The 25,978-nt window shown below is 50.3% G+C and overlaps 1 protein-coding gene and 1 long non-coding RNA gene across 3 annotated transcripts in view; one reads left to right on the plus strand and one right to left on the minus strand.

The window, feature by feature from the left end:
* The window catches only part of Edar (ectodysplasin A receptor), an 89,774-nt gene extending 70,791 nt beyond the window's left edge, over positions 1–18,983 (plus strand). The window contains exons 6-12 of one of the 2 annotated variants that reach the window (XM_040270880.2): positions 6,647–6,733; positions 8,263–8,391; positions 8,493–8,567; positions 8,828–8,900; positions 10,216–10,375; positions 11,705–11,765; positions 16,137–18,983. In XM_040270880.2, coding sequence (XP_040126814.1) covers positions 6,647–6,733; positions 8,263–8,391; positions 8,493–8,567; positions 8,828–8,900; positions 10,216–10,375; positions 11,705–11,765; positions 16,137–16,459 — 908 coding nt within the window. In that variant the 3' untranslated portion in view covers positions 16,460–18,983. The remainder of the gene's footprint in view (positions 1–6,646; positions 6,734–8,262; positions 8,392–8,492; positions 8,568–8,827; positions 8,901–10,215; positions 10,376–11,704; positions 11,766–16,136) is intronic. The other variant, XM_078028834.1, reaches the window with a different exon arrangement.
* Positions 18,984–19,721: 738 nt separating this feature from the next.
* Positions 19,722–23,670, minus strand: LOC144369310 (uncharacterized). The gene is made up of 2 exons (XR_013428829.1): positions 23,518–23,670; positions 19,722–23,272 (listed from the first exon to the last, which is right to left on the minus strand). It is a non-coding gene; the product is annotated as an uncharacterized LOC144369310 (long non-coding RNA).
* Positions 23,671–25,978: the final 2,308 nt, after the last annotated feature.

Below are 25,978 nucleotides of genomic sequence, written 5' to 3' on the forward strand. Positions count from 1 at the left end.
ACCAGTTTCCAGGGCACCAAAGGCAGGTACTCTACCACTGAGCTACACGCCAGCCTCCCGAGGTTGGTTCTTAGAATCCATCACTGGAGAGAGCCAACATAGAAGCCTCTAGTCTGTGGCCGGGGGGAATGGTGCACACCTGTGATCCCAGTGGCTCAGGAGGCTGAGGCAGGAGGATGGAAAGTGCAAAGCCAGGCTCAGCAACAGCGAGGTGCTAAGCAACTCAGTGAGACCCCGTCTCTAAATAAAATATGAACTAGGACTGGGGATGTGGCTCAGTGGTTGAGTGCCCCTGAGTTCAATCCCTGGTACCCCCTCCCCCCAGAAAAGAAAAAGAACACCTCCAGTCCAGGCTGCCTATGAGCTCTCCCTGGAGTTGACCTTGGACAAGTCATCAGGCCTCTGCCTGCCCGTCTGGTCAACGGGAAGGTGCAGCCGGCTAGATGTCAGGCCTGACAGACATGGTGGACTGAGCCCTGCCTGGATCAGGGACCTGGAGGGGAGGTGAAATGGCGATTTTATATCTCCAGTCTAAACCTCCTCGGCACGGGGTTCAATGTGAGGACCAGGGCCCCTGCTCAGAGCTCAGAGACCACAGTGCTGTAGAGACTGGTTATGACCATGGCCCCGGGAAGTCACAGGACTGCCACCCACAGTCCCACCCCGGGAAAGCCAGGAATTTGACGAAACCTCCCGAGTCAGGACCACACGGTCGGCCCCTGGTTGTCGATCCGAAGGCCTTTTCCTGAGACCTGCCTTGGTCTGATTTACCTGAACCCTGCTGAGGAGAGAGAGCATCCTGGGCACTCGAAATCAATGGAGGAGCTACTGCTGGAGCCCGTGGGTCGTGGCCGACTGCAGGGGAGAGGCTGCCCAGGACTGAGCCTGAGTCAGGGCCGGGCCTGCTCAGCACAGGACCCAGGGCCAGGGTGCCCGCAGTGCTCTGCACTCCGTGGCTGAGTCCCACGTGCACCTTCGTACTGTGCAGCCCGACTGCTTTTCCATTCGGAGTGACTGCCAGGCAGACGAGTCAGGCATGACTCTTCAGAGTCCCCTGCAGCACCTGTGACACCACATGCTCCTGGGTCCATCTCTGAGTCAGAAGGTCTGGGTGGACCGAAACACGTTTTTAATCAGTTGGAGAAGCAGGGACTTCACTGCCTGAGTTAAACTAGCATTTAACCTCCCTCCGCCTCGGTTTCCTTACTTGTCAAACAGGGTGCTCAGGTGCCTGTCGCACAGGATGTCGCCCAGATGGAGTGAGTTAACTCCCACCAGCACTGAGGTCGCAGGTGCACTGTGGTGTCCACTCAGTGACCACCCTCAGAGAAATGAAAGAGGGACACGTATTCACTTATAAAAGAAGATAAAACCATTCCAGTTTCTGGGATTGCCAAGTAGTGACAGGATAACCAAAGGGTTGCAATTGGGATCTGGATCAGTCCTGCTTCTGTGCTGCTTTCCATCTTGACTAAAATATATGTACCCCGAGCCCAACTCTGAGCCTGGTGCTCAGTGACTGCGATACTGTGGGTGCCTGGTGGCCACTTCTGTTTCTATTTTCTCCACCAAATAATTGAGAAAACAATATTGGCTCAGTGTACCAGCAGGGCTGACCCGTACGTTGACACCTACATTCACTGCTGTGACCAAAACACCCGACAAGAACAGTTTTAGAGGAGGAAGAGTTTTATTTGGAGGCTCACGGCTTCAGAGGTCTCAGTTCACAGAAGGCTGACCCCATTCCTTAGGGCTCGAGGTGAGGCAGAACATCATGGAGGAAGTGTGTGGTGGAAGAAAACAGCCAAGGACATGATCAGAAATAGAGAGACGTCACTGCCAGACACAAAATAGATACCCCAAAGGCACGCCTCCGGTGACCCACCTCTTCTGGCCACACCCTCCTGCCACTCAGCGGTAACTCAGGTACCACTCAGTGACCTCAGTTTCCTCATCTGTAAACGGGCAGCACTTGTGACACCACATGCTCCTGGGTCGAGCGAAAACACGTTTTCAATAAGCTGGAGAAGCAGGGTGCAGGTTAAGGGCCCCAGGTCCTTTATGTGAGCTGGAGAACTCAGCAGGGAAGCCCGTCCTCCGAGAACCCACGTCCAGCCATTTCTGCAAAGCACTTCTCGAACGTCAGCGGGCCACGCATTGCCAGGCACCTGTTCAGAGATGGATTCTGATGCAGCAGGTCGTGGGTGGGCCTGAGACTGCGTTCCTAGTAACCCCGCTTTGTGCCGCTAGGCGGGTCTGAGGATTCTGCCCATGGTTCCAGGATCCACCACCAGGGGGTGCTCCGCCCATGCCGCAGCGGTGGGGCACCTTCCTGACAGCTCCAGTAAACAAACCTTTCTTTAAACGGTTTGCCCTCCGTAGAGAACCAGCCAGTCTCTCCTACACACTGGCACCTTCCTAAATCGTGTGGATTAACAGCCCTCAAACGCCCCATTGTACCCTATCATCACTTTGAGTGCAGGCCTAACTCCATTAAGCCTCCTGCTTATGACTCCTAAGTCCCCCGAGGAAGGTGAGGCTGTGCACCTGCAGCCCACCCCATGGCTGCTTCCCAGTTGGTCCTGCCTGGAACTCAGGTGAGCTAAACAGATCCATCTCCACTCTCTTGCTTCCTAGTACAGACCTGCAGTGGAAATCCACCGATTTTCTGAGACTGCAGTTTTCACTGACGATCATCCAACACCTTGTCATATTCAAAGCCGGGGTCCTCGTGGAAGGGGACATGGGTGCACAGTTGACCACCCCACAGACACCCACATGAAGCCAGGCTCAGTGGCACCCACTTGCAACCTCAGTCATTCAGGAGCCGAAGCCAGAGGATCGCAAGTTCAAAGCCAGCCTGGGCAACTTAGTGAGACCCTCAGCCCCAGGCAAAAACCTGTCTCAAAATGAAAAATAAAAAGGACTGGATGCTAAGAGCACTCTGGGTTCAATACACTGTTCCCCCCCCCAAAAAAATGAAGGAAGGAAGCCAGCCAGCCACATAGAGAAATATTTCCATTTAATGATCCTTCCCAGGAGGTCAAGTGACCTGGAAATGCAGGCCTCACTTTGGAATGGAGTGAAACCTCCCAGATGCCAAATACTTTGAATTTGCTGAGTTAATCATCGTTAGAGCAGAGCAGAAGCTGGCACAGGAGAACTCGTAGGCAGGGGTATGGTGCTCCCACAGGCTGCCCCGGAGAACCTGCATATAGCGTGCCCTCTCCATCCAGGCAGTGGGGACGACACCCACCCAGCACCACCAACCAGTTTGTTGACCCACGGCTGGTGACAGGTGGTGACAGGAACGAGAAGAATCCAGGCCTCTCTGACTCCAAGGTCCATTCTCTGTTTTAATGTGCTGGGTTTATTCCCAGACCTCTTTTATACACCACATTTACTCAACATTGATGGATATGTTGTTAAAAACTTAACATGCAGACGTTTGTGATTCTAGGATGTATTTCAAGGGTTCGGGGGTCATGGAGAGCAGGTGTTAGTTCCCTCTGGGGATTTTTTCTAACCATCCTAAAAGCTACAGAAACCTCCAGGGGTGATTACCAGGGACCTGACTTAGTCCTCCCAGGCCCTGCAGGTGCCCTCCCTCAAACCACACCCAGTGCTGCCCCGACCCACTCCGCCCTGTCCGTGCTTTGGGGCCAGATCTTACCAGCTGTTGTCCTTGGTCATGGGCTTATTCTATGCACCCTGCCCTGCAAGGGACCAGAGTCACTGAGAAGGGGCCTATTGTCACGGAGTAGTTTGCTGCTCTTCTGCTGTCCCTGCCTAGTGACCTGTGTGTCCTGCTGCTCCCGCACACAGCACAGGACTCAGAATCTGCGGCTACATCCTCAGGGGAAGAGTCCCCTGGAGGCAATTCTCCAGAGGCCCTGGGGCCACCAACAGGAAGGCTGGGGTGAGAACCAGAGCCACAGGGAGGGCACTTGTGGGGTTGGGCTGAGGGCATGTCACTCTGAATCAGGGGCAGATGTAGGCCTTCAGCTCCAGACCTGACAGCAAGAGACTGAGCTCCCGAGAAAAAGGGGCCAGTCTGTCTTCCTGCCGCGACTGGGGCTCAAATGTCCTGAGTGCAGAGCTTCTCCAGGGCCACCCAGCCTGTCCCCACAGCAACGTGGTCTGGGGCTGCTCAGTTGACAGCAGCTGGAGCTCAGTTTGGGGAAAGTCCAGTCCATATGGTGAGGCGCCCCTGGCCGGGCAGGCGGGTGCTGGCCGACAAGCAGCAGCCTGCACTCGTTGTTCTGCCATGTCATTGTGACCATCCCCACCGGGTGCGGAAGCATTTCCTGAGTCTGTCTGCCTTGGCTGCCTTCGTTGTCCCTCTCTAGATGACAGGCCCGAGCTTATTTGTGTCCCCATTCCCAACCCTGTCACCGCCTCGAACCTGCAAGCCCCAGCAAGAAGGGACAAGAAGAGACAAAGATGACTAACATCCAGAGATATAGCCCAGGGATGTTTTTTTCCCTTAAGCTCCCTTGAGCCCCTTACCAAATTGGCAGATCACTTCTTTTCCCCGTCCTGTTTGTTTTCCTCATCCACCGATGACATCTGACTGACAGGCCCCCTGAACGCACTGCCGACATTCAGAGGGAGCTCCCTGAGGTGTGTGGGAGGAGGGGGCACAGCCTGCATTTCTCTTATTTGACAGGTGCATGTGGCTGTTTAGACCTCTCAGTCAGGGACACCCCTTTCCTCCCGCTTCTCCCCTAATAGGACTTTGGTTGTGAGGCCAGTCCTGGAGGCTAAATTTCAAAAGCACAGCTCATCATAAGTCGGGGGCCCAGCAGGCAGGAGAAAAGCTTGCAGTTATCCTCCAAAAAGGCAGGGAAACATCTTGCCCAAAGTGGGCAGGTGATATTTCTTAGAGCCCAGCCCTAAGCCACAGGCTCAGACTCTGGGCACCCTGCATCTTACAGACGCACAAAATCGCATCTTGAACTGCCTTTCAGTCTACGGACCAGGCTTGAACCCAGGAGTGCCTACCTACCGAGCCACATCCCCAGCTCTTTTTTCTTTTCTTTTGAAACAGGGTCTTACTAAGTTGCTGAGGCTGATCTTCAACTTGCAGTCCTCCTGCCTCCGCCTCCCAAGATGCTAGTTAGTATTGCTGGCGTGCACCAACCACCATGCACGGCTCCACCCTGTTTTATTTGCTGAATCTCCTCTTTGTCTGACATGGAATGAGGACTGAGAAATGTGTGGCCCCCTCTCCTGTGGCCACTGAGATAACTCGGCAGTGCTGCCCCCAAGCCAGGTGGCAGGCTTAGAAACACCACCCACGGAGCAGCCTGTGCTTCTTCCAGAACTTTCTCTCTTAAAGAAAACAGCCCTGCTGGTGAAGCTTGTTTCTCACCAAAGACGTGAGGTGGTGCGAGCTGACCTGTGTACAGCATTCGGGCAGCTCCTCTCAACGGGGCTGGGCGGGGGAGGGCCGAGTGAATCGGTTTCAGGGAGATCAGTGGTCTCGTCCTGGACTCAGGAGCTGCTTTTCAGGATGCAAATCCTCTTCCTGAATATCTCCAGAACTAGTGGAGACAGAAGAGGAAAAAAGGAGGCTCATTGTGAAGCATGATGAAAACATGACTTTTTTCCCAGTGCTGGGGATTACCCAGGGCCTCATGCTGTGCACCCCAGTCCTCAACATTATCTATTCACTGTAAGACTCAAGTCGGACCCTAAAAGAAGATTTCTCATCAGGACATCGCCTTTCTGGGCTAAACACTCGTCCCTTTGTGATCTGATAGTAAAAGCACCTTCCGTCCTAATCCACTTAGTGACACTTTTTCCAGAGAGGGGTTTTCGGGAACCACAGGTTAGAGGGAGAAGGCACAGACCCTCCCTGTAGAATGTTCCTGGTTTGGGATGTTTTAGTCAGAACTATTTGAAAATTTTGTCCCTGGAAACATTCTAAAGGGAAATAGCCCAAGTCTGCATTAGACAGTGAAGCCGCGGGTGCTTCTTTTACTTCTTTCTCGTGGTCTTATTTTTTCCAGATTTTTAATCATGAGCACACATTACTTTAGTGACTAGAAAAGGTATTAAGAACACATCCCTGCTCTTTGTAATTGAAAAAATTAATCAAGTATTGTTTCAGCCTAATAATGCCTTAATACACATGCTTGCTCCTGCTGATGGTGTGCACCACGCACTGCCTCAGCTCACAGGAAAACCGAGTCGGTGAAGCTGCACAACCTCCCAACACCTGCCCACTGTTTAGTTTTCCAGAGTTGCGTAGGGACTGAACCCACAGGCACTTAACCACTGAGCCACATTCCCAGTCCTCTTATTTTGAGACAGGGTTTCACTAGTTTGCTTACAGCCTCACTAAATTGCAATCCTCCTGCCTCAGCCTCCTGAGCCGCTGGGATTACGGGAGTGCACCATCACACCCTGCTACATGGGTCTTTTTATTTAAAGAACAAAAATCCTGAGAGGTCCCAAAACTCTTTAAGGATCATTAAACACACTAAGAAATTTTAATTTTGCCTCCCCTGCCTCCGCTCCTGAAGCCCATTCATGGTGTAGAATTCCAGATCCATTCACTTTATTGCCAAGTGTGTTCTTTTTCAACCTTTGGAGGTGGTGCTTTACCACATCACCTGAGGTGACTCTGTTCTCCTTGCAGGTGTGGGAGCCACTTTGGGGGTTTCTGCCAACTCCCCCAGTACCTCTGGCGGCAGCACCCTGTCCCCCTTCCAACATGCCCACAAAGGTAAGGAGCGCCCAGGCACGATCTCCTGGAATTGAGGGGACTCAACTAGAGTGAAGCGGAAGAGAAGCAATTGTGTAGTAACGATAACGGTGGCTTCCACACCTGAAGTCACTTCCCTAATGTGGCTGAATCACACTGGGAGCCCTCGGTTGCTGGGAGTTAGTAATTATCTCTGCAAGGAGTCAGATTGATTGCTCCACGGGGGTCCTGAACCTGTAGAAAGTGCTGGCAGTCGGGGCAGCTGGGCAGGGCAGCAGTGAGGTGCTCAGACAGCCCTGAGCAGGAACAGTGATGCCTCTTGTGCTTTGGTCTTGCTGGGTTTTATATAAACCAGGCAACCTTCACATCTTTTTATTAATATTTTTTAGTTGTAGATAGACACAATGCCTTTATTTATTTATTTATTTTTATGTGGTGCTGAGGACCGAACCCAGGGCCTCACACACGCTAGGCGAGCAGCTCTGCCACTGAGCCACAGCCCCAGCAACCTTCACATCTTAATTCTAATTTTCAACAAGCAGATGTGATTCTCCCTCAGCCCTGCACCCAGCCAAGCCTAATACTTCTCCCAGAGCAAGCCCTCCAGCTGGCTCAGACTTTCTGTCTCCGGGGTTTAATGCTGTCCATCATTTGCGCATATGGACAGATGGTCTCTGTGAGGCTCGGGCCCCTTCAAGGGCCCACAGAGCATCGTGGTGCAGCGGCCTACAGACCCATCAGAGTGTGAGGCGGGGAGACTCCACTAGGACTTAGCCTCTCGCTCCCACCAGGACTCAAGGGCAAGTTCATAGCTGGCCCCCAGGGATGTTGCAGGTGCACCCAGGATGACACCAGAGGCTCAGAGCCCACCCAGTGCTCTCCACTTTGGTGACTCTCTCAAATGACTCGGGGCCTTAACATTCTTGTTCCCTGCCTATGTGGGTGGTGGATCACCTGGGTCCTGCTTCACAAGCGGGGTCCTGTTTGGTTACTTTAGAGAATTAGAAAGATCATTCCAGAGGTCCAAGACTACATTAATCAGGGGGAATGAGCAAATCCCATCCCCCGCATCGGTAAGAGACAGCGGGCCAGCCCAGCCCCCTCCTGGACTCTGGGACTCTCTTATTTACACCGAGGTTGAAACTGTGTGAGGCCAAACCAGAATCCAACCTCTAGCCCGAGGCGTGGACCCTTGAATCCTCATTTTTGCTTGGAAATTCCATGGATTTTGCCATCATTGAGACACTCTGGTTGGTGGGCTTCTCCTCTTCCCCACCTTCCCCTCAGGTTCCCAGAGTAGTAGAACCAAGAGCAAGCACCCCAGGAATGACAAGGCAAACCCGCACCCTGCCCCCCGCAGTGTGGATCATCCTCCTTGAGAGCAGCAAGGGGAACAGCTGGGCAGTGCTCAGCCGGTGGCCACGGCGCACTTGCAGGGCTGAGCTCTCTGACTCTGCCCTGGAGCACCCCAGTGGTAGAGTCACCTGGCAGGGCTGTGGGTCTGGAGCAGAGCCTGCAGGGACATTCATGTCGCTCTCCTCTGATGCCAGCAGAGCTTTCGGGCCAAGGACACCTGGCCACCGCCCTGATCATTGCCATGTCCACCATCTTCATCATGGCCATCGCCATCGTCCTCATCATCATGTTCTACATCATGAAGGCGAAGCCTTCAGCCCCAGGTGACCGCCCTGCGTCCCTCCCCCGCCCTCTGGGATACTCTGCCACCTTGCCGGTGGGGGGACCTGGCTGCTCACTCCCTGCCTCCCGTCTCTCCAACCAGCCTGCTGCACCAGCCCCCCAGGGAAGAGCGTGGAAGCCCCCGTGAGCAGGGACGAGGAGAAGAAGGAGGCCCCAGGTCTGTGCGCACAGTTGGCATGCCAGCGCACGCGTGCTGTCCAACGCTGCAGTGGACAGCGCCCACCCTCCTCCCAGCTCCCCAGCTGGCTGCCCCTGCTCTCATGCCTCTTCCGACAGGAGGTGCCCACACTGTCTCACCCTGGCAGCATCATGGCCACGAGGCAGTTCGGCAAAGAGGAGGAGCGGGGGGGGGGGGCCAGGCGGGGAGCCGGGGGCATTTGCTAATGTCCCCTCCCCTCAACTCCTCTTTCCCTGCAGACAACGTGGTGATTTTCTCTGAGAAGGATGAATTTGAGAAGCTGACAGCGACTCCGGCAAAGACCACCAAGAGGTATGTGGAGCTGGGGCAGGCTCTGGCCACCTGGTGGCACAGCCCCAGGCCCAGCCCCTCCACACTGGGTCCCGAGTGGAACCACTTCTCTCCGTCAGCGTTGTCCTGTTTTGTCTCAGCTCTCCCCTTGGGTTCTTCCAAGATTTCTTGTTCCCAAAAGTAGAAAAAAAAAGAAGTAGTCAAAAAGACAGAGACAAGTCCTGTGATTTGAGTTTCACCCAAATATGGGGGGAAATTGGAGGACCCCACTTGGAAAAGAATACATACTGTCTCATATATAAATATTAAATAAAAACCAAAACTGAAAACTATAAAACAGACAACAAGGCCCTGAGCTTTTGTCCCTGCCCACCACTCATGGGGCTTGGTGACTGGTCTAGAGGGGAAGTGGCCTCTCCCTCTGGCTTGGTCCCAGGTGGAGACGGGAACGAGCCAGCCAACGCCAGCAAGGCCCTGGGGAAGCAGGCCTGCGGGGCCTTCATCATTGTTTTTAGTTTATTTGTACTATCCTGGCTCTGAGGCTGTGTTTGCATATGGGCTTCATTGCTATAACCCAGTTACTGGCAAATACAATCCTTTTTAAAGGAAAAAAAAAAAAAGGTTTCGGCCAAACCACAGGAAGTAAAAAGGAAGCCTACAATAAAAGAATATTGTTTTTCATATATTTGGATTGCCAGGGCCAGCACTGGGTCCTGTGTGGCCTGGACAAAGAACAGTAAAGTGGCATGAGCCCAGGCCTGTCCCATCTGACCACCCAACCCGCCCACCCTCCGGGGCCCGCTGTGAGCCCCACAATGCACACCGCCAGCCAGGCCGCCTCACTAGCCAAGAGGGGCCTTCCCAGGCACGGGCCCACTCACTCTGTTTCCAGTTATTCTTGAAAACCTGCGCGGATTCAGTGCCAGCCACATAATCTTGTCTGCTTCACATGAAGACGCAAGGTTGAGCTCGGTGCTTACTGAGATTAAATATGGAATCTAGAAGGAATTCAGTGAAAACTTCATGGCATCACTGTGTGTCAGAGGGCCTGAAGAACCACCCTCGATGGCAGCCCACGGCCCCTTGGAGCTCCCGCTGCCCCTACCCCCAGACACCTGCAGGTCTCCCCACATGGGAGCTACTCCTCTGGAAAAGAGCAGGGGGCCCCGATGTGAGTTTCTCATCTCAGGTCTCCTCACCTGGAGCCCACAGGTGCATCATAAATGCATGAGGAGCAGTTCCCTGCACCCGACTGTCCACACCCGGGCCACAGGCCACTGCCAGGAGACTGCCAGGGCGGTGGCACTATTAACAAGCACCCCTCTTGTTTCCCCAGTGAGAACGACGCCTCCTCTGAGAACGAGCAGCTGCTGAGCCGGAGCGTGGACAGTGATGAGGAGCCGGCGCCTGACAAGCAGGGCTCCCCGGAGCTGTGCCTGCTGTCGCTGGTGCACCTGGCCAGGGAGAAGTCTGCCACCAACAACAAGGCAGCCGGGGTGAGGCTCTGACCTACGTGGCACTCTGCCCACACCCACCACGTACCTATGCAGTGACTCCTCGCCACCAGCCAAGACTTTCCTATCGCATAAGTTCCTGTGAGACAGTGTCCAAGGCAGGACACTGGACAGAGTGACAGGTTGACAAGACAGTCATAAACAGAAAAGTTTTTTCTTTTATTATATTGTTTTATAGATGAAAATGGAAATAAGCTGTAGAAAATATTTAAGATCACTTAGCCAGAGTACAGAGAAAAAAACCTTTGTAAACATACAGGTATGTATCAGCCAGATAATTTTCTACATACACATATGTAAAATGTGCATGTCACAGTCAGTCCTTTATCTGCAGATTCTACATTCACAGATTCAACCAACCACAGTATGAAATAGTAAAACAAACAAACAAAAAAAAACCTGGGTCTGTACTAAACATGTACAGATGGTTTTCCACATCAGGGTTCCCAAAACAATATAGTATAACAACTACTGACACAGCATTTACCTCGTATTAGGTATTATGTTATCTAAAAGGGACACAGTAGGTAGCAGGGTGTGCACAGGCTCTATGCAAATACTACACCATTTTATATAGGAGACCTGAGCATCCGCAGATTTCAGTATCCAGGAACTACGGAATGGTTCATTAGATGATGATGATGATGATGATAGATCATAGATTTAAAAAAAGACATTTCTTGTATCTTTCATATATAAGTAGTACAAGTTGTCCACGGGGCTTTACCACCTCAAGCCAGCCACCCTGAAGTGCTGTTTGGGGCACACGCTATGTCTAGTCGATCCTGTTGGTGAAATGTCCTCCTGGGACCCAGGTCTGGCCTGGTTCTGCGGGGACACCATGTCTGGGCTGCCCTGGTTCAGTGACCTTTCCTAAAGGGCCCCACTTGCAGGGACCCAGAGGCCTATAGGGTTGCTGCAGGAGTTGAACGGCTGTGGCCACAGGACTCTTCAGCCAGGGCCTCTCAGCACCTGTCCTTGCAAAGAGCTATCTGCTCCAGGAACCGGAGTCCCCCGTAGCTCTGCTGGCCGCTGAGTGCTGGCCAACCGGGGATCCCCACCACCATGCTTCCAAACACACCGATGGCAGGTGTTGAGTTAACCTAAGAAGCGCCCCTGGTGTGCACCCAAGGTGTTTCTGTGGAAAACCTCAGGAAATCCTTCTTCCTGCTGTTTGGACTGGTTTTTGCCTGAAGGCTTGGTTCAGCTATCAGGGCAAAGCCCCTGCTGCCAGTACTAAGATAGGAGACTTGGTTCTCCGCTACTATTGTGTCCCTTTCTGCATAATCACATTATCTTTTTTTTTTTTAGATCCAAAGCAGAAGGAAAAAAATACTGGATGTGTATGCCAATGTGTGCGGTGTCGTTGAAGGTGAGTGTGAAAAGCTGCCCAGAGGACTCGTGCCTGAAGTGTCCCCACTGAGCTGCCCTGACGTCAATTGTGGGAGGGGTACTAAGGAGAGTCGCCTACCTGGCTTGTCACTCTCCACCCAGAATAGCCACCTGAGCTGACTTCGGGGGTAGAGGGTAAAGGAATTTGGCTTCAGCCAGTCTGAGGCATCTCCCTGGCATGTCCCGTGGCCTTTCCCCTCACAGGAGAGGAGACAGCCCCAGGTGTGTGCTCAGGGCAGGGACACGTGGGGTGAGGAACATGCAGCTACCATGCCACGTCCATGGGCATCGTCAGCTGGGAAACATCACCATCAGTTATTTGTCCATGCAGTCAGTGGTGACTGACAGTGGAGCCCACTCTGAGAAACGCACAGACGATTCTGTTCTTGCATGAACACCAGTGGGTCTCGACACCAACAGGATGCCTACAGTATCACTATAATGTCATGCGATCTATGGGACCACCATGGCATTGGCAGTCTGTCCTTGATGGAATCATCATCATGAGCACAGGGCTGTACCTAGCAGTCCTTTCCCTTCCCTCCTGAGGCTCACAAAGGATAATGGCCTTCGGGGGCCTCCCACCTCTGTTCCCAAGCTGCCTCCTAAGGAGTAAATTCAGACTGCTTTGTGGTCACCCGAGACAGACCTGGTGTGGGCCGGTGAGAAGCAACAAAAACACTGCAGTCTGAAATTCCAATCCACAGTTCCCAATGGCTGCAAAATCCAGTCCCTTTGTTACCTTCTGTTCACCCCAAAGTTAAACCCCTCACAGCTGAGGGCAGGGGTTTTCCCTGCTTCCTCGCTGGCACACCCCCACACACACCACCCTCACACACCTCAGTCCAGCAGAACGAGCAAAGCCAGGTGCAGGGTTGATGGCTCCTGGCGACCTGGGCTGGGTACAGCCCACTGAGCCTGGGCGGGCTGGTTAGGTGCTCCCTTGGCCAGAAATAGCCGCGGAGCGTGAGTCCGGGGCCAAGAATTCTTCTTGGCTGCCTTCCAAAACGTGGTGTCTCTCCATAAAGACCTGCCCAGCGAGCCTGCCCGATCAAGCCTGGGGTGCCAGGGGCGGCCGGCTGCCCACGGGAAGGTGCTCTGGGTCTTGAGTTCCAGCGCCCTGAAAGCTCTTCTCTAGTCCAAAGAATCTCTTGGCTTTCAGAGTCCATACCCCTGGGACACTGGTTTGCAAGTTGATTTTAGAAAACCTGAAGTGGAGCCCTGGCAGGGTGAAAGCTTGAAGCCCTGGGCCCTCGGCCACCCAGCCGGTAGCTCAGGCACTAGTGCCTCATGATCCCACAGAGATGCTGACCCACAGCCGAGGCAGCCCAGCCCATGCCCCTGCCCCAGGAGCCTGATGTAACTCATCTGGGGAGAGACCTGGGCATCATGGTTTTGGGGGTTCTCTGTTTTTCAATTAGATTTTTTATTGCGAGCTAACTCCTACCATGCAGTGGTAAGGGACAGCGAGGTCCTGCGTCCTCTCTACCCAGGTCCTCCTAAGGTTGACATAAAGTTTCACATAAAAGTCACAACCAGGATATGGAGAATGATAACAGGGAAGATAAGAGAGACCCTTTCGATCACTACAGGGACCCCTTCTGTTCCACTTCCCACTCTCCCCGTCACTGCCTGAGCCCCTGGCAACCACTAACCTGTTGCCCGGTGCTAGAGTTTCGTTGCTAGAGTTTCATCCTTTCAAGAATGTCACTAAAATGGAATCATGCGATTGGCTGTCTTGTGTATCACCACTTGACGGAGATTCATTCAGGTTGTTGAATGCGTCAGCAGTTCCTTTCTACGGCTGAGTAGTGTTCCATGATACAGGTGGACCGCGGCTGGTTTAACCCCTTGCTTGGTAAAAGACGCCTGGGTTGATTCCAGGTAGGGGCTGTTATGGATAAGGGTGCTAAGACATTGGAGCACAGGCTTTGCAAGAACACCAGGCATCATCATTTCTCTGGGATAAATGCGCAGCAGTGCAACTGTTAGGTCATTCGCTGGTTGCATATTTAGTGCTTTTGAAAACTGCCAAACTCTTCTCCAAAGTGGCTGAATGGTTTCCCATTCTCACTAGCAGTTTCTCCATGTCCTCAAGAGTTCATTGTTAACCATTCTGATGGTGTGCTGTGGTATATCTCCTTGGGTTTTGTTTCCCTGATGTTTGAACATCTCTTCCTATGCTTATTTACCATCCGTATGTCCTTTTAGTAGGAAGTTTCTTCACGACCTTTGCCCCACTGGGTGATCATTTTTGCTGTTGAGTTTTGAGGGTTCTTTATATATTGGGGATACCAGGCTTCTGTTGTTTGCCAATATTTTCTCCTTTTGTAGCTAGTTTAGCTTGTCTTTTTACTTTCTTAACAGGGTTCTTCACGGGACGAGTTTTAAATTTCTAGGAGTCAAATTTGTCAAATTCATTATCAGGTTTTCCTTTTATGGATTGGACTTGTGTTGTCAAGGTGAAGATCTTCTTGCCTGGCTCTAGATTCCCAAGATCTTCCCCTGTATATTTACTTTAAAAGCATTATAGTTTTTACGTTGTGCCTTTAAGTTCATGGTCAGTTGATCAGTTTAATTTTAATAAGATGTGGAACTTGAGTGGACTTGTTTGTTTTGGTTTGTTTTGTTTTTTAGCTGGTTGATCTGCCTATCGATGCCAATTGCTCCAGGACCATTTGCTATAAGGCTGTCTTTCCTGTATTGAATTGCTTTTGTACCTTTGTCAAAAATCAGTTTAGCATATTTGTGTAGGTCTGTTTTCTAGATTCTCTTGTTGCATTGTTCTGTGAATCTGCCCTGCTGACAATACCACACAGCCTTGATCCCTGTATAGGTTTCATAAAAATATCTGTCTTGAAATCAGATTATTCCCATTGCATTCTTCTGTTTTCCTCAAAATTCCTTTATTAATTCTAGTTCCTTATTCTTTCCACATAAGTTTTAGGATCATCTTCCCTCTCTATACAAAACTTCTAGCTGGAGAGGCTGGGGTTGTGGCTCAGTGGTAGAGCATTCACCTAGCACATGTGAGGCGCTGGGTTCGATCCTCAGCATCCCATAAAAATAAATAAATAAATAAAGATATTGTGTCCGTCTACAACTAAAAAGATATTTTTTTAAAAATGTCTAGCTTGGGGCTGTGGTTGAGGCTCAGTGGTGGAGCACTTGCCTTGCATGTGCGAGGCCCTGGGTTTGATCCTCAGCACCACATAAAAATAAATAAATAAAAATAAAGGTATTGTGTCCATTTACAACTTTCAAAAAAAAACTTTTTAAAAATTTCTAGTCTGGAATTTTGCTTGTTTGTTTGTGACTGGGGGTTGAACGCAGGGGTGCTTAACCATTGAGCTACATCTCCAGCACCCACCCTCCCCTCACCCCTCCACTCCCCTTTTTCTTTTTTTGAGACAGGGTCTCACTAATTTGCTGAGGCTGGCTTTGAACTTGCAATCTTCCCACATCAGCCTCCCAGGTTGCTGGGATTACTGGCTCGACTTTTGATAGCAATTGAATCAAGCCCGTACATATAGCAAACCTGCTGGGAAGATTCAATACTTTATTTTGTTGTCTTTTGATCCATAAAAATGTATATCTATTAATTCATTTAGATCATCTTTGATTTCTTTCATCAGCATTGCAAGGTTTTCAGAACATTCTAAACATATTTTTTGTTAGATTTATACTTTATGCATTTTTATATACATTGCTAGTATATAGAAATAAAGTGGATTTTTATATATTTCTCTTATATCCTGTGACATTGCTGAATTTACTTATAAGATATGGAATTTTTCTTTTAGATTTCTTGGGATTTCTTTTAGATTCCTTTGCTTCCCTTTTCTTGCTTTATTGCTCTGGCTGTAACTTCCAGTACCATGTCAAATAAGAGTGGTAAGAGCAGAAATCTTGCCTTGATCCTGATCTCAAAGGAAAATCAAACTATTTTTCAACCATTAAGTATAATGAAGCTCTAGATTTTTTTCTAAATGGTTTACATTAATTTTGTGAACGGATTACACTATTTTTTAATATTAAACCGGCCTTGTATCCCTAGAATAAATGTGACTTTTCATGGCATATAATTCACTGTTGCATTGTTGGATTCTATTTGATAATATTTTGTAAAGGATTTTGTATTTTTATTCATGCAATTCATTGCACTGTCTTGGTCTAGTTTAGATATCAAGTTGGGAAATATTTCTTTTCTGTTTGGGGGAAGAGATTGTGCAGAATTGGTGTTAATTTTTATTTAAGCATTTGGTAGAATTTTTTTTTAAGTATTTTGAGTGGTGTTGAGCCTCTGTTAGCTGCGCGCTGTGAAGTCTGACTGTAGCTCTTGCCCTCCTAGGTCTCAGCCCCACAGAGCTGCCGTTTGATTGCCTCGAGAAGACAAGCCGAATGCTCAGCTCCACGTACAACTCTGAGAAGGCTGTTGTGAAAACCTGGCGCCACCTTGCTGAAAGCTTTGGACTGAAGAGGGACGAGATTGGGGGCATGACAGATGGCATGCAGCTCTTCGACCGCATCAGCACGGCGGGCTACAGCATCCCAGAGCTGCTCACAAAACTGGTGCAGATTGAGCGGCTGGATGCTGTGGAGTCCTTGTGTGCAGACATCCTGGAGTGGGCCGGGGTGGTGCCCCCCGCCTCCCCACCCCCCACTGCGTCCTGAGGCGCGTGCTTCGGACTCTCCTCCCTGGATGAGCCAGGCAACCCACAAGGCCTCTGCAGCTGTGAGTGGTGCCATCCGCCTGCCACAATCCGGGCTCTTCCTGATGTGTCACTGTAAGCCTTCAGCTGCTCTGAGGAGCAAGGGGAAGTGAGGCCTGTCTTCCAGTCCAACAAAAGAGAAAGGATTAAAGCTGGAGGCTCAGCTCCCCACTTGACCTCACCAGACAGAACGCATATTTATTGATCGATTGGGCCAGCCAGCCAGCCTACCAGAAATCCACTCAACAGACCCTGTTGGGGACTCAAACCACATGGGGACCACAGAAGTGAAGACTCTGACCCTGCTTTAAGGAGCTTACACTCAGTGGGAGACGGAAGACACGTCTACAAACCGCTTCACCTGAAGAGATCAAATGAGCTAAAAGAGGGAGACTGAGAAAAGGTAATGAAGATGCGAAGAAGTGAGGTTTCCCACAGGGGGATGAAGGAGGGCCCCGTGAAGAAAACAGCTCAGAAACTGTGGCCACGTGGTTACCAAGAGCAGATTCCCACCTGGTCTGCTGGTGTCCCTGTGGTTTCACGGGGATAAGCTGAGCTGTCCTCGGGGTCACCCACGTTCCTACAGGCTGTCCAGTGGAAGCTCTCACTCTGTCCTACTGTGACATGCAAGTCGTGTGTCTGTCCGACCACGCAGACACGGGGTTCTTGACTGCAGGCCTCCTAGGCCTAGGAAGTGAGCGTTCTAGATCATGTGTGAATGGCCTTCCACCCTCGTCCTTAGGCCAACGTGACCCTCGGGGGCAGCAACACTCAAGAACACAAGCAGCCTAAGTTATGATGTGGTCAGGCGATATTTTTGCTTTAAACGGATACGAGTGGTCACCTCTGCTTAAGTACATGAAGACATCCTGAGAGTTCAGCCGTACACAGTTCTAGATGTCAAGAGCGTCCGAGACGGGCAGATGAGGTCCTGTTGTGAGGGTTTCCAGACTCAGCTGTCTGAGCCAGTCAGGGACAGTGGAGCCTGGGTGCGATGCAGAGCCTGAGACTGGGTCCTGGGCCATTGTCTTCTCCATCCTGAGCTTCAGTTTGACTTTCGCAAACGAGAGTTTGGCCTTTACTTCTGTAGTCAAGAAAAGTCAGGCTTAGGTGGGCAAAACAGAACGTGAAGCCAGGAGTGGTGGGTACCCACCTGCCATCCCACTGACTTGGGAGGCTGAGGCAAGAGGATCTCAGATTCGAGACCAGTCTTAGCAACTTTGCAAGACCCTATCTCAAAGGCCGGGGGGTGTGGCTCAGTGGTACCATGCCCTGGGTCCAATCCCCAGTCAAAACAAATGAAGAAAGAAAGAGAAGAAGAGAAAGGAACACTGCGGGAGACGCCTGGCCTGGAGTCACTGCAGGGAGCACATAAAGTGTGGGCATGGAGCAGAAGGGGAGTGAAACAGGAAAGCTCACCACTGGCATCTTCACATAACTGCGATGTTCGACTCAACATTGATAGAGATAAAGCTAATAAACTGGCATTGTTCTGGCAGATTCTCTAATTCCACCTGCAGTTGGCAAGAGCTGGGGGGGCCAGGGTAGTGATCACACCGGGGGGTTAATGTTGAGCTTGCGGCCGGGCCCCCTCCTGATAGGTCTGACTGTGGTGATTACTAAATGAAAATAAAGTCCCTGACTTATAAAGCGATGCTTTTAAAATCATAAGTCGCATGACTGAACAAACGCTTTGGGGGAAATCAGTCGTATGTTTAAAGCCAACAAGCAATTTCCCACCGCTGAATGTAGAACCTACTGTGAGAGGATCATAATTAGGTCCTGAATATTTAATGTCATCATTTACTGTGTCTGTTTGCTGCTGTGTTTTTTTTTTTTTTTTTCTGAGTCTATTTGGTGTATCCTGCAAGCTAAATACTCCACAGCAAAAGCTTAATTATCCTTTTAATTCCTCTTCGGAATCCTGCGGTGCCCCTTTCCCCCTGCTTTGCCATAATGATGATGAGAGTCTACCCTTAATTAGACTGAAAATGTCGCATGCGATGAGAGAGTAGGCCCCAGATCACAGCTCACACCCCCCTTTAACCGTGTTCTTGGGGAAGGCTGTTCTGGGGTGGTTGGAGGTGGGCCTCGTTTCACTCTGTTGGATTGGAGGCCAGAGGCCCAGTGAACATGGAGCATGCTCCATTGGCTCGCAACCGCGCCATTCTTCAGGAGCTGGTCCTTGTCATTTACTTATTTGGAAGCAAATCCAAGAAAGGTTTATTCCATAGAGATTCTTGCCTACACTAGGGAATTAATAATCAATGAGGCCAAAATGATTCTTACTGACAAAGCTGGGACTCTCCATCCTGCCATTTTGTCTGGAAACAGTCCAATTTTGCAATACGTGAAAGCATTCAGTGAGCACCCCAGGCTAGGTCTGTGGCCCTTAGCAGTGAAGTCTTAATTGTGGACACTTAATCTATTTCTGTACATATAACTTATTATATTTTATAATCGCAATAAACCTGCTAATAAAAGGAGTCCCGCAGACTGGTATCTTTGTGTGCTTGATGGGGAATGTGAGTGGAGAAGGGCCTGACTGCTGTCTTCCCTGGTCATTGATCTGTGTGTGATTAGACTATAGGATTGCATCCAGCCGTAAATGAGATGCCTAAAATGTCATGGCTGGGCCATTCATCAGCAGCAGCAAGTCTTACAAGGAGATAGTGTAAAAACCACCCGGAGCACTGCCTTCCAAATTGTTACCGTTAGCTCATAAAGCAATGTGTCACACAACTACTGCTGTGTAACCAAAACGGACCCCAAATTCAGTGGCTTCAAGCACAGTCATTTCTCATTCTGGCTCCGGGTTCCATCGGGGTCATTAGGCGGTCATCTGATTTGGGCTCAGTTAAATATGGCAGGCTGGGGCCGCTGCCTTCTGGGAAACGGTCACTGGGCAGCTCTGTTCCACCGTCCATCCTCCTCCGCCAGTTAGTCAGTGAGCCTGAGCACGTCCTCATTACGGCAGTGGAACAGGCAGTCTCTGGGTTCAAACTGCTCTCCTGTCACTTCTGGCTCGTCCCATTGGCCAAAGCCACACAGCCAAACCCAGAGTCCAGAGTCAAGAGGGAGACTCCACCCCATCTGCACGAGGAACTAATCAGTCAAACAGAAAAGGACATGCATATGAGAAAGCGTTATCCCTATAGGATACGGAAAATGGCCAACCCCAAAATAGTGGGGCTTGGGGAAAGGAAATGAGACAGAAGGCGATCCATTGATTCCTTTCCAATCTATTCTTTTCCAGTGATAAGACAGGCTCCGGGGGGGAGATACCATCAGGTCTGGAAGGACTGTCTCTGGGAAGAGACCAAAGCATTGATCCTTCCCAAAACACACCCTTTTCCAGATACTGACCACTGACCCCAGACCCTCCATCTCACCCAGTAAAACAGACCCCAAGTTCCCCAGTGCCCAAACCTCTCGGTATGACCTATATAAGCCCAGATCCCTGCTTTGGCCTGTGGCTCATTTTCCATCAGAAAAGTGGGTCCACCAGAGCCATCATTCTGTTCCTGTTTTGCTGATCCATGAAGTGTGCGCCCAGCTTGGTCCTTGTGTGCTCACCATCCCTGTAACAGATACCTGAGAGCTGATAAAGAGATTGATTCCAAATAGCGCAGAAAAAGAAGCGGCTCATTTTGACTTACAGTTTTCAAGTTCGTGGTTCCTGGGCCCCACTCCTTTGGTCCTGTGTCAAGAGGCGCGTCTCAGCAGAAGCGCGTGTCAAAACTGTTCATCTCATGGTTGGGAAGCAAAAGAAAGGAAGAAGAATTGGGGTCCTACTGCACCCTTCAAAGGTCACGCCCCAGTGACCTAAAGACCTCCCCACCTCCGAAAGGGTCCACCACCTTCCAACAGCACCGCCCCAGGAAGCAAACCTGCAGCCCTGGACCATGGGGGACACTCAGGATCCAAACTGCAGCCGACAGGTGAAGAATCGGGAGGCATGATGCCGATCTAACAGGAGTGCTGTCCCCTGAGCTGCTCTGTCACAATCTGATGCTTAAGACAACAGCCTATCACCTCAGAGTCTGGAGGTCGGTCAGAAGTCCTGAAATCAACGTGTCTGCAGGGTTCTGTTCCTTCCAGAACTTTTAAAAGAGAATCCATTTCTCAGCGTTTTGCAGCTTATAGAGAGCCTGGACTCCGCAGTTCACGGCTCCTTTGTCTTCCAGGACCACAGATCCTCCCTTGGAACGCTCCGCTCCTCTCTGACCCTCCCGTGTCCCTCTTTACCTCATGAGGACCCTTGTGCCCACAGACAATTGGGGATCAGCCCCCCCATCAGGATCCTTCATCTGTGAAGCCCCTTCGCCAGGGGGAGGTGACACATTCCTAGCTCCTAGGGCAGACCTCTTTGAAGGCCCCTCTGCTGTCCACAAGTGTGAAGTGGAAGGAGCTAACGACTGTGGGGGCAGCGCTCTGTCAAAATGCACCTCCCAGAGGGTCCATGTGAGTGTGTTGGCAGAATGAAGTTCCAGCAGCAGCTGTCGCCTGGCCGGGGATTCTCAGGATGGAAAGCCTGTGTGCCACCCTCGGGCCCAGTGGCTCAGTCGGCCTGACTGCCCAAGTGCAGGTCTTGTGACTGGAACTGGGCCCAAGGCTTCGCTGCAGGGCTCTCAAAGGTCCAGGTGTGGCCCCTGCCCCAAAGGCCCATCCAAGAGGTGGCCGGGGTGAAGGGACGGAGGGAGGTTATTCTCCGTGTGGCTGCCCTGGGAAGAACAGAGAGAACACACCTGTCTCTAGGGTGCTGATGGTAGTCGGGGGTGACACAGGAAAGGGACACGGGTCAGGTGGGGGCTTGGGTAGCTCTGGGCCAGGCTGTGGTCTGGTTGATCATGACCTCAGGACTGGCCAGGCAGAGTCTTGTCAGCAACCTGCTGCCGCTTGGGAGGTAGTTTCGGCTCTTTGTCACAAGATGTTTATCCGTCAGACTTATTGTTCCTGGAATCCAAGGTGACTGCAGGAAAGAGTGACTCAGAGAGACAGAGGAGAGAACACAGAAGGCAAAACGGTCCCTCAGTCTAGGGCACTCGAGTCTCTCCTTCACCTCAGACCGTGTGGCCTAGAAGGGACAGGGAGAGCCAGATGATCCCTGTGTGGAACTAGAGGACAGGTCTGCATTCAGGCGTTTGCTCAGGCTGGTATTTTAAACATTTCCCTGGGCAGTAATGAACCTTGAGAGGCCCGTGACTTGGCTCTGCAGCCCCAAGGCCTGAGCTTTACTTTGCTTCTTCGCTCCATGTGCTGAGGCTCTGCAGAAACTTCTTACTCGGATCCCAGTGCCTATTCCCAGGCATGGCGAGGCGGTTCACAAACCAGGACGTGGAATGTTGTTTGCAAGAAAAGCTGCCTTTGCCAGGGGCCGGGACTCCTTCCACATTTTGGTGCAGTGACCCCTGAACGTTCTCTCCAGCCCCACAGGAAGCTGATGTTCTGTTCATGTGACATAAGAAGACGTGTGTATTTGGTCTCTGCCCTGGTCCCTGGTACAGAGCTTTTAAAGCCCTGGTGACTTCCTGGATGATAAGAATGAAAGAAGGTGATGTTTTCCACCCTGTGACATAGTATCCAGGAAAAACAACCTAAAGGAGGAGAGGTTTATTTTGGCTCAGGTTTCAGAAGATTCAGTCCCTAAGTGACTGGACTGTAAGGAGGCTCTGCGTCATGGCTGGAGGGTGTGGTGGGAAAGCTGCTCGCCTCACAGCGGCCAGGAACCAGCAGGGAGGGAGGGGGACAAGATAGAGGCATAAAGGGCACACCTCCAGTGACCCTCCTCTTCCAAAAAGGGCCACCCCTAAAGTTTCCACCAATAATGCTGCCAGCCCCTCAGAATCCATTCCCTGCTCAGAGCCCACTCTGACATCGCTGCTTTGGGGACCCAGCCTCCAACACATGAACCTTTGGGGGACACTTGAGACCAAACCGTAGCAGCGTCCTTTGTTACGTATGTGTGGATTCAGTCCCCAGTTCCTGACACAAGACCTTGTACGAGATGAGTGTCTTTTGTCTGCTCGTGATGGTCCGCTGGAGTTGAGAATGAGGCTCCAGTCCCATCCCCCAGTGCTGAAGATGAACACCCAGGAGACGGCCAGGCCAGAGCCCAAAGGTTTTCATTGAAGGACAGAACAGAGAGGGAGAAAGGATCCGAGGCTCCTCCACGGAGCAGGGAGTCCAAGTGGTGCCCAGGGAGGGGAAGGGTCCTGCCCCTTTTGTGGATTTCAGACTTCCTTTGTTCTCCTGTGCCCCTCTCCCTGTGTGAGTGAGAGGTGGCCAGAGGGTGGGAAAGGACCCCTCGGGGCATAGGGAGGCAGGAAGAAGTCCGGGGGCATTCATCACCAACTGCCCACCCCCAGGCGGTAACCTTGGCCACAGGTTGGAGGAGGGGGAGTGTTCTGGAGGTCTTAGCATTTTATTTCCTTTGAATCAGCCCCCATCTTCCTGACCCCGTCATTCGTCACCTACACTGACTGTCCTCTTGCAGGCCCCATCCCATCCCCAACCCCCACAGGCCTCAGTGAGGCGACTTGTAACTTCGGGATGGGAGCTGGTCACCAGAAATAGCCAGGCCCGGTGACAGGGTTGGGAGATGGAGGTTGAACTCATCACCAACGTCCAGTGACTTGGTAACAGAATCCGAGGCTGCTTTTTGACAGAGATACGGTAAGATCCAACGCAGACTGGGAAGCGGCAGGCAAGGTGAAGCTGACTTTTACTCTGCCAGACGTCACGCTACCAAACATGGGTGGCACTGCCCCTGAGCCTGAAGCAAGCAGCTCAGGGTCACAATGCAGGCGAGTAGCTGATTTCAAAATTGGGGGAGGCAAAGGGGAGGGCTCTAGCTAAAATGTTTACAATTGGCTCTTACTTCCCAGTGAGGGGTAAGTAGTGCATTTTGGAAATGGACCGCTGAACTTCCTGTTTCTCACAAGTGCCCCCTTTTTCTTTGTGTGCCTTTTGGTTTCATTTTCATTTTTGTTCCTGTGCCCTTTGGAATTGCCATCCTACCTGGATGTGTTCCCTTTGTGGGCGGAACTCTCCCATGGTAATGAGTTCTCCCCTTTTGGCAGTTCCCATAGCCGGCCTGGAGAGGAGGAGCGCTTGGTACGGTCCTTTCCAGCTCGGCTGAATTCGTCTTCTCTCCAGGTCTGGATTAAAATCACGTTGCCAGGCTAGAGTGATGAATCACTAACTCCAGAAGGGGAGTCTGAGCAGCAATTTATAATAGTCACACCAGAAAAAGAAAAAGCACAGGCGAGTCTCTAATTGACTCAGAACAAAACTGCGACTCTGACAGAGCTTTTTGTGATGTATATCAGGCACTCCTATATAAAACCCCTTCCTTTGTAACCTCCCAGTCTTACTTATTTTGGGAAGTAAAGGACTGACACAAATGTGCATCTCAAGTGAAAGAGCCATGTCTTTTCTTTAAGTGTCCACGTGTGGCTCAGTGGTAGAGCACTTGCCTCGCACATGTGAGGCCCTGGGTTTGGTCCTCAGCACCACATTAAAAAAAAAAATTAATTAATTAAAATAAAGATATTGTGTCCATCTACAACTAAAAAAAAATTATTAATTACAGACATTAAAGCCTAACCAATAAATTTCACTTTAAGACTGGTGTCTAAACTCCCGCTGGGTGTTTAAGACTAAGTTGGTCAAAATCGACCTTTTTTCCTATCTGCTGTGAGAGTCAGCTGGGATTCCAACAGCTCTAACAGGGTCACCTTGGGAAGCCTCTTGGTCCCTTTGGCGTTCACTCTACCACTTGTGCCCTCGGTCAAGATGGGTCCTTGCTGAGCACGTGTGGCCTCCCTTGGAAGCGCCAGGGACATTCCCCTCTCAGGACCCTCTTTACAGAGTGGGCACTGTCTAGGGTCCTCTGGACACCCCGACTGGGAGATCAGTGACTCACCGGAATCACGGGGCCCTTAGGGAAGTCCTGTCCTTCCCTGAGTCTGGCTGACATTGGAGGCCAAGGTGCTTCAGTCTGAGATGCCTTTCCAGGTTTTATTGGCTATTCTATTCCTTACCCTTTTACTTCCTGGACTTTGGTCAAGGTGTTAAACATCCAGAAGCCCAGTTTCACCAGCCGTAAAGTGGGGATTTTTGGTTATGCTTTAATGTCTGTCATTTTTTAAAAATATTTTTAGTTGTAAATGGACTCAGTATTTTAATTTTTTTTTTTTTTATGTGGTGCTGAGGATCAAACCCAGAGCCTCACACATGTGAGGCAAATGCTCTACCACTGAGCCACAGGCCCAGCGCGTAATGTCTGTAATTTGATGGTAACCCCTTTTGTTTAATTAGGGTTAGTATCAGTACTAAAAGTCAGCTTTATATCGTGTCTGTCCTATACAGGATGGCTTCTATTAGAAGCAGGGTTTCTGCAAAACATTAACAGGCAACAGTTATACATTTTACAACGAAAATGCAAAATGAAATCAACAAGAGCAAAAACATTCAGTTTGTATAATAGCTACGAACAAAGAAACATGATTTAAAAAAAAATTTTATTGTTAATAGATCTTTATTTTACTTATTTATTTATATGTGATGCTGAGAATTGAACCCAGGGCCTCACACATGCCAGGAAAGTGCGCTACCGCTGAGCCCCAGCCCCAGCCTCAAGAAACATGATTTTTATTATCCTAAACTTTTACTTAGTTATATATGATATCTCCTGCTTATTTTGAGATCACAGTGATATTTACAACAAAAACCTATCCTTTGAACAGAAATTTTAAATGAGCTTAGGTCCAGCCTGCTTTGGAGGCAGCCTAGCATGGAGTAGGGTGAGGCAGAGCCTTATCTCAGATGAGGGGGGTCTTGACAGATGACGCATACAACGTTACATCTGAAACACGAACCAAACAGAAACCAAGAGAGCTCCCAACTTGCTTCTTGTGGGAAGAATGGAAAAATGCTTCCATGTTTTATAATGTCAACCTTTAAACAAATCAGGCTCTCCTTTTCTTTAAAAGTACATTTCCATTTCCATTCCTGTGTAAGACAAAAATTTATATATATATATATATATATATATTGTTTCTTTTTTTAACACCAAATTGTATTCTTTATTTTTATGTGGTTCTGAGAATTGAACCCAGGGCCTCTCAGGAGCCAGGCAAGCAGTCCACCACAACCCCAGCCCCTCTAATTTATATCTTATTGATAAAAGGTCACCTTTATCCACTTTCAGAACATTAAACGACATAAATAAATTCTCAATTAAATTTGCTATTTTTATGTAAGTCTAAAAGAGATCACCACCTCAGACAGCCTTAGTTTGGAGAACACCAGATTGGCAATGTGCTCTCCTAAGCTCTTGGGTGTATACATATCTCCAGTCACATATATCTAGAGCATCTGGCAAAGCTGACTCAATTCCTGTTTCAAAATTTGTCCCGAAGAGAACGGATCCCCATTCAGGGGAGTAATTTCTATACTTTTTCTGGGGCAAGCTATT

This window comes from Ictidomys tridecemlineatus, chromosome 12 (assembly GCF_052094955.1).
Source record: "Ictidomys tridecemlineatus isolate mIctTri1 chromosome 12, mIctTri1.hap1, whole genome shotgun sequence".
Taxonomy (NCBI): Eukaryota; Metazoa; Chordata; class Mammalia; order Rodentia; family Sciuridae; genus Ictidomys; species Ictidomys tridecemlineatus.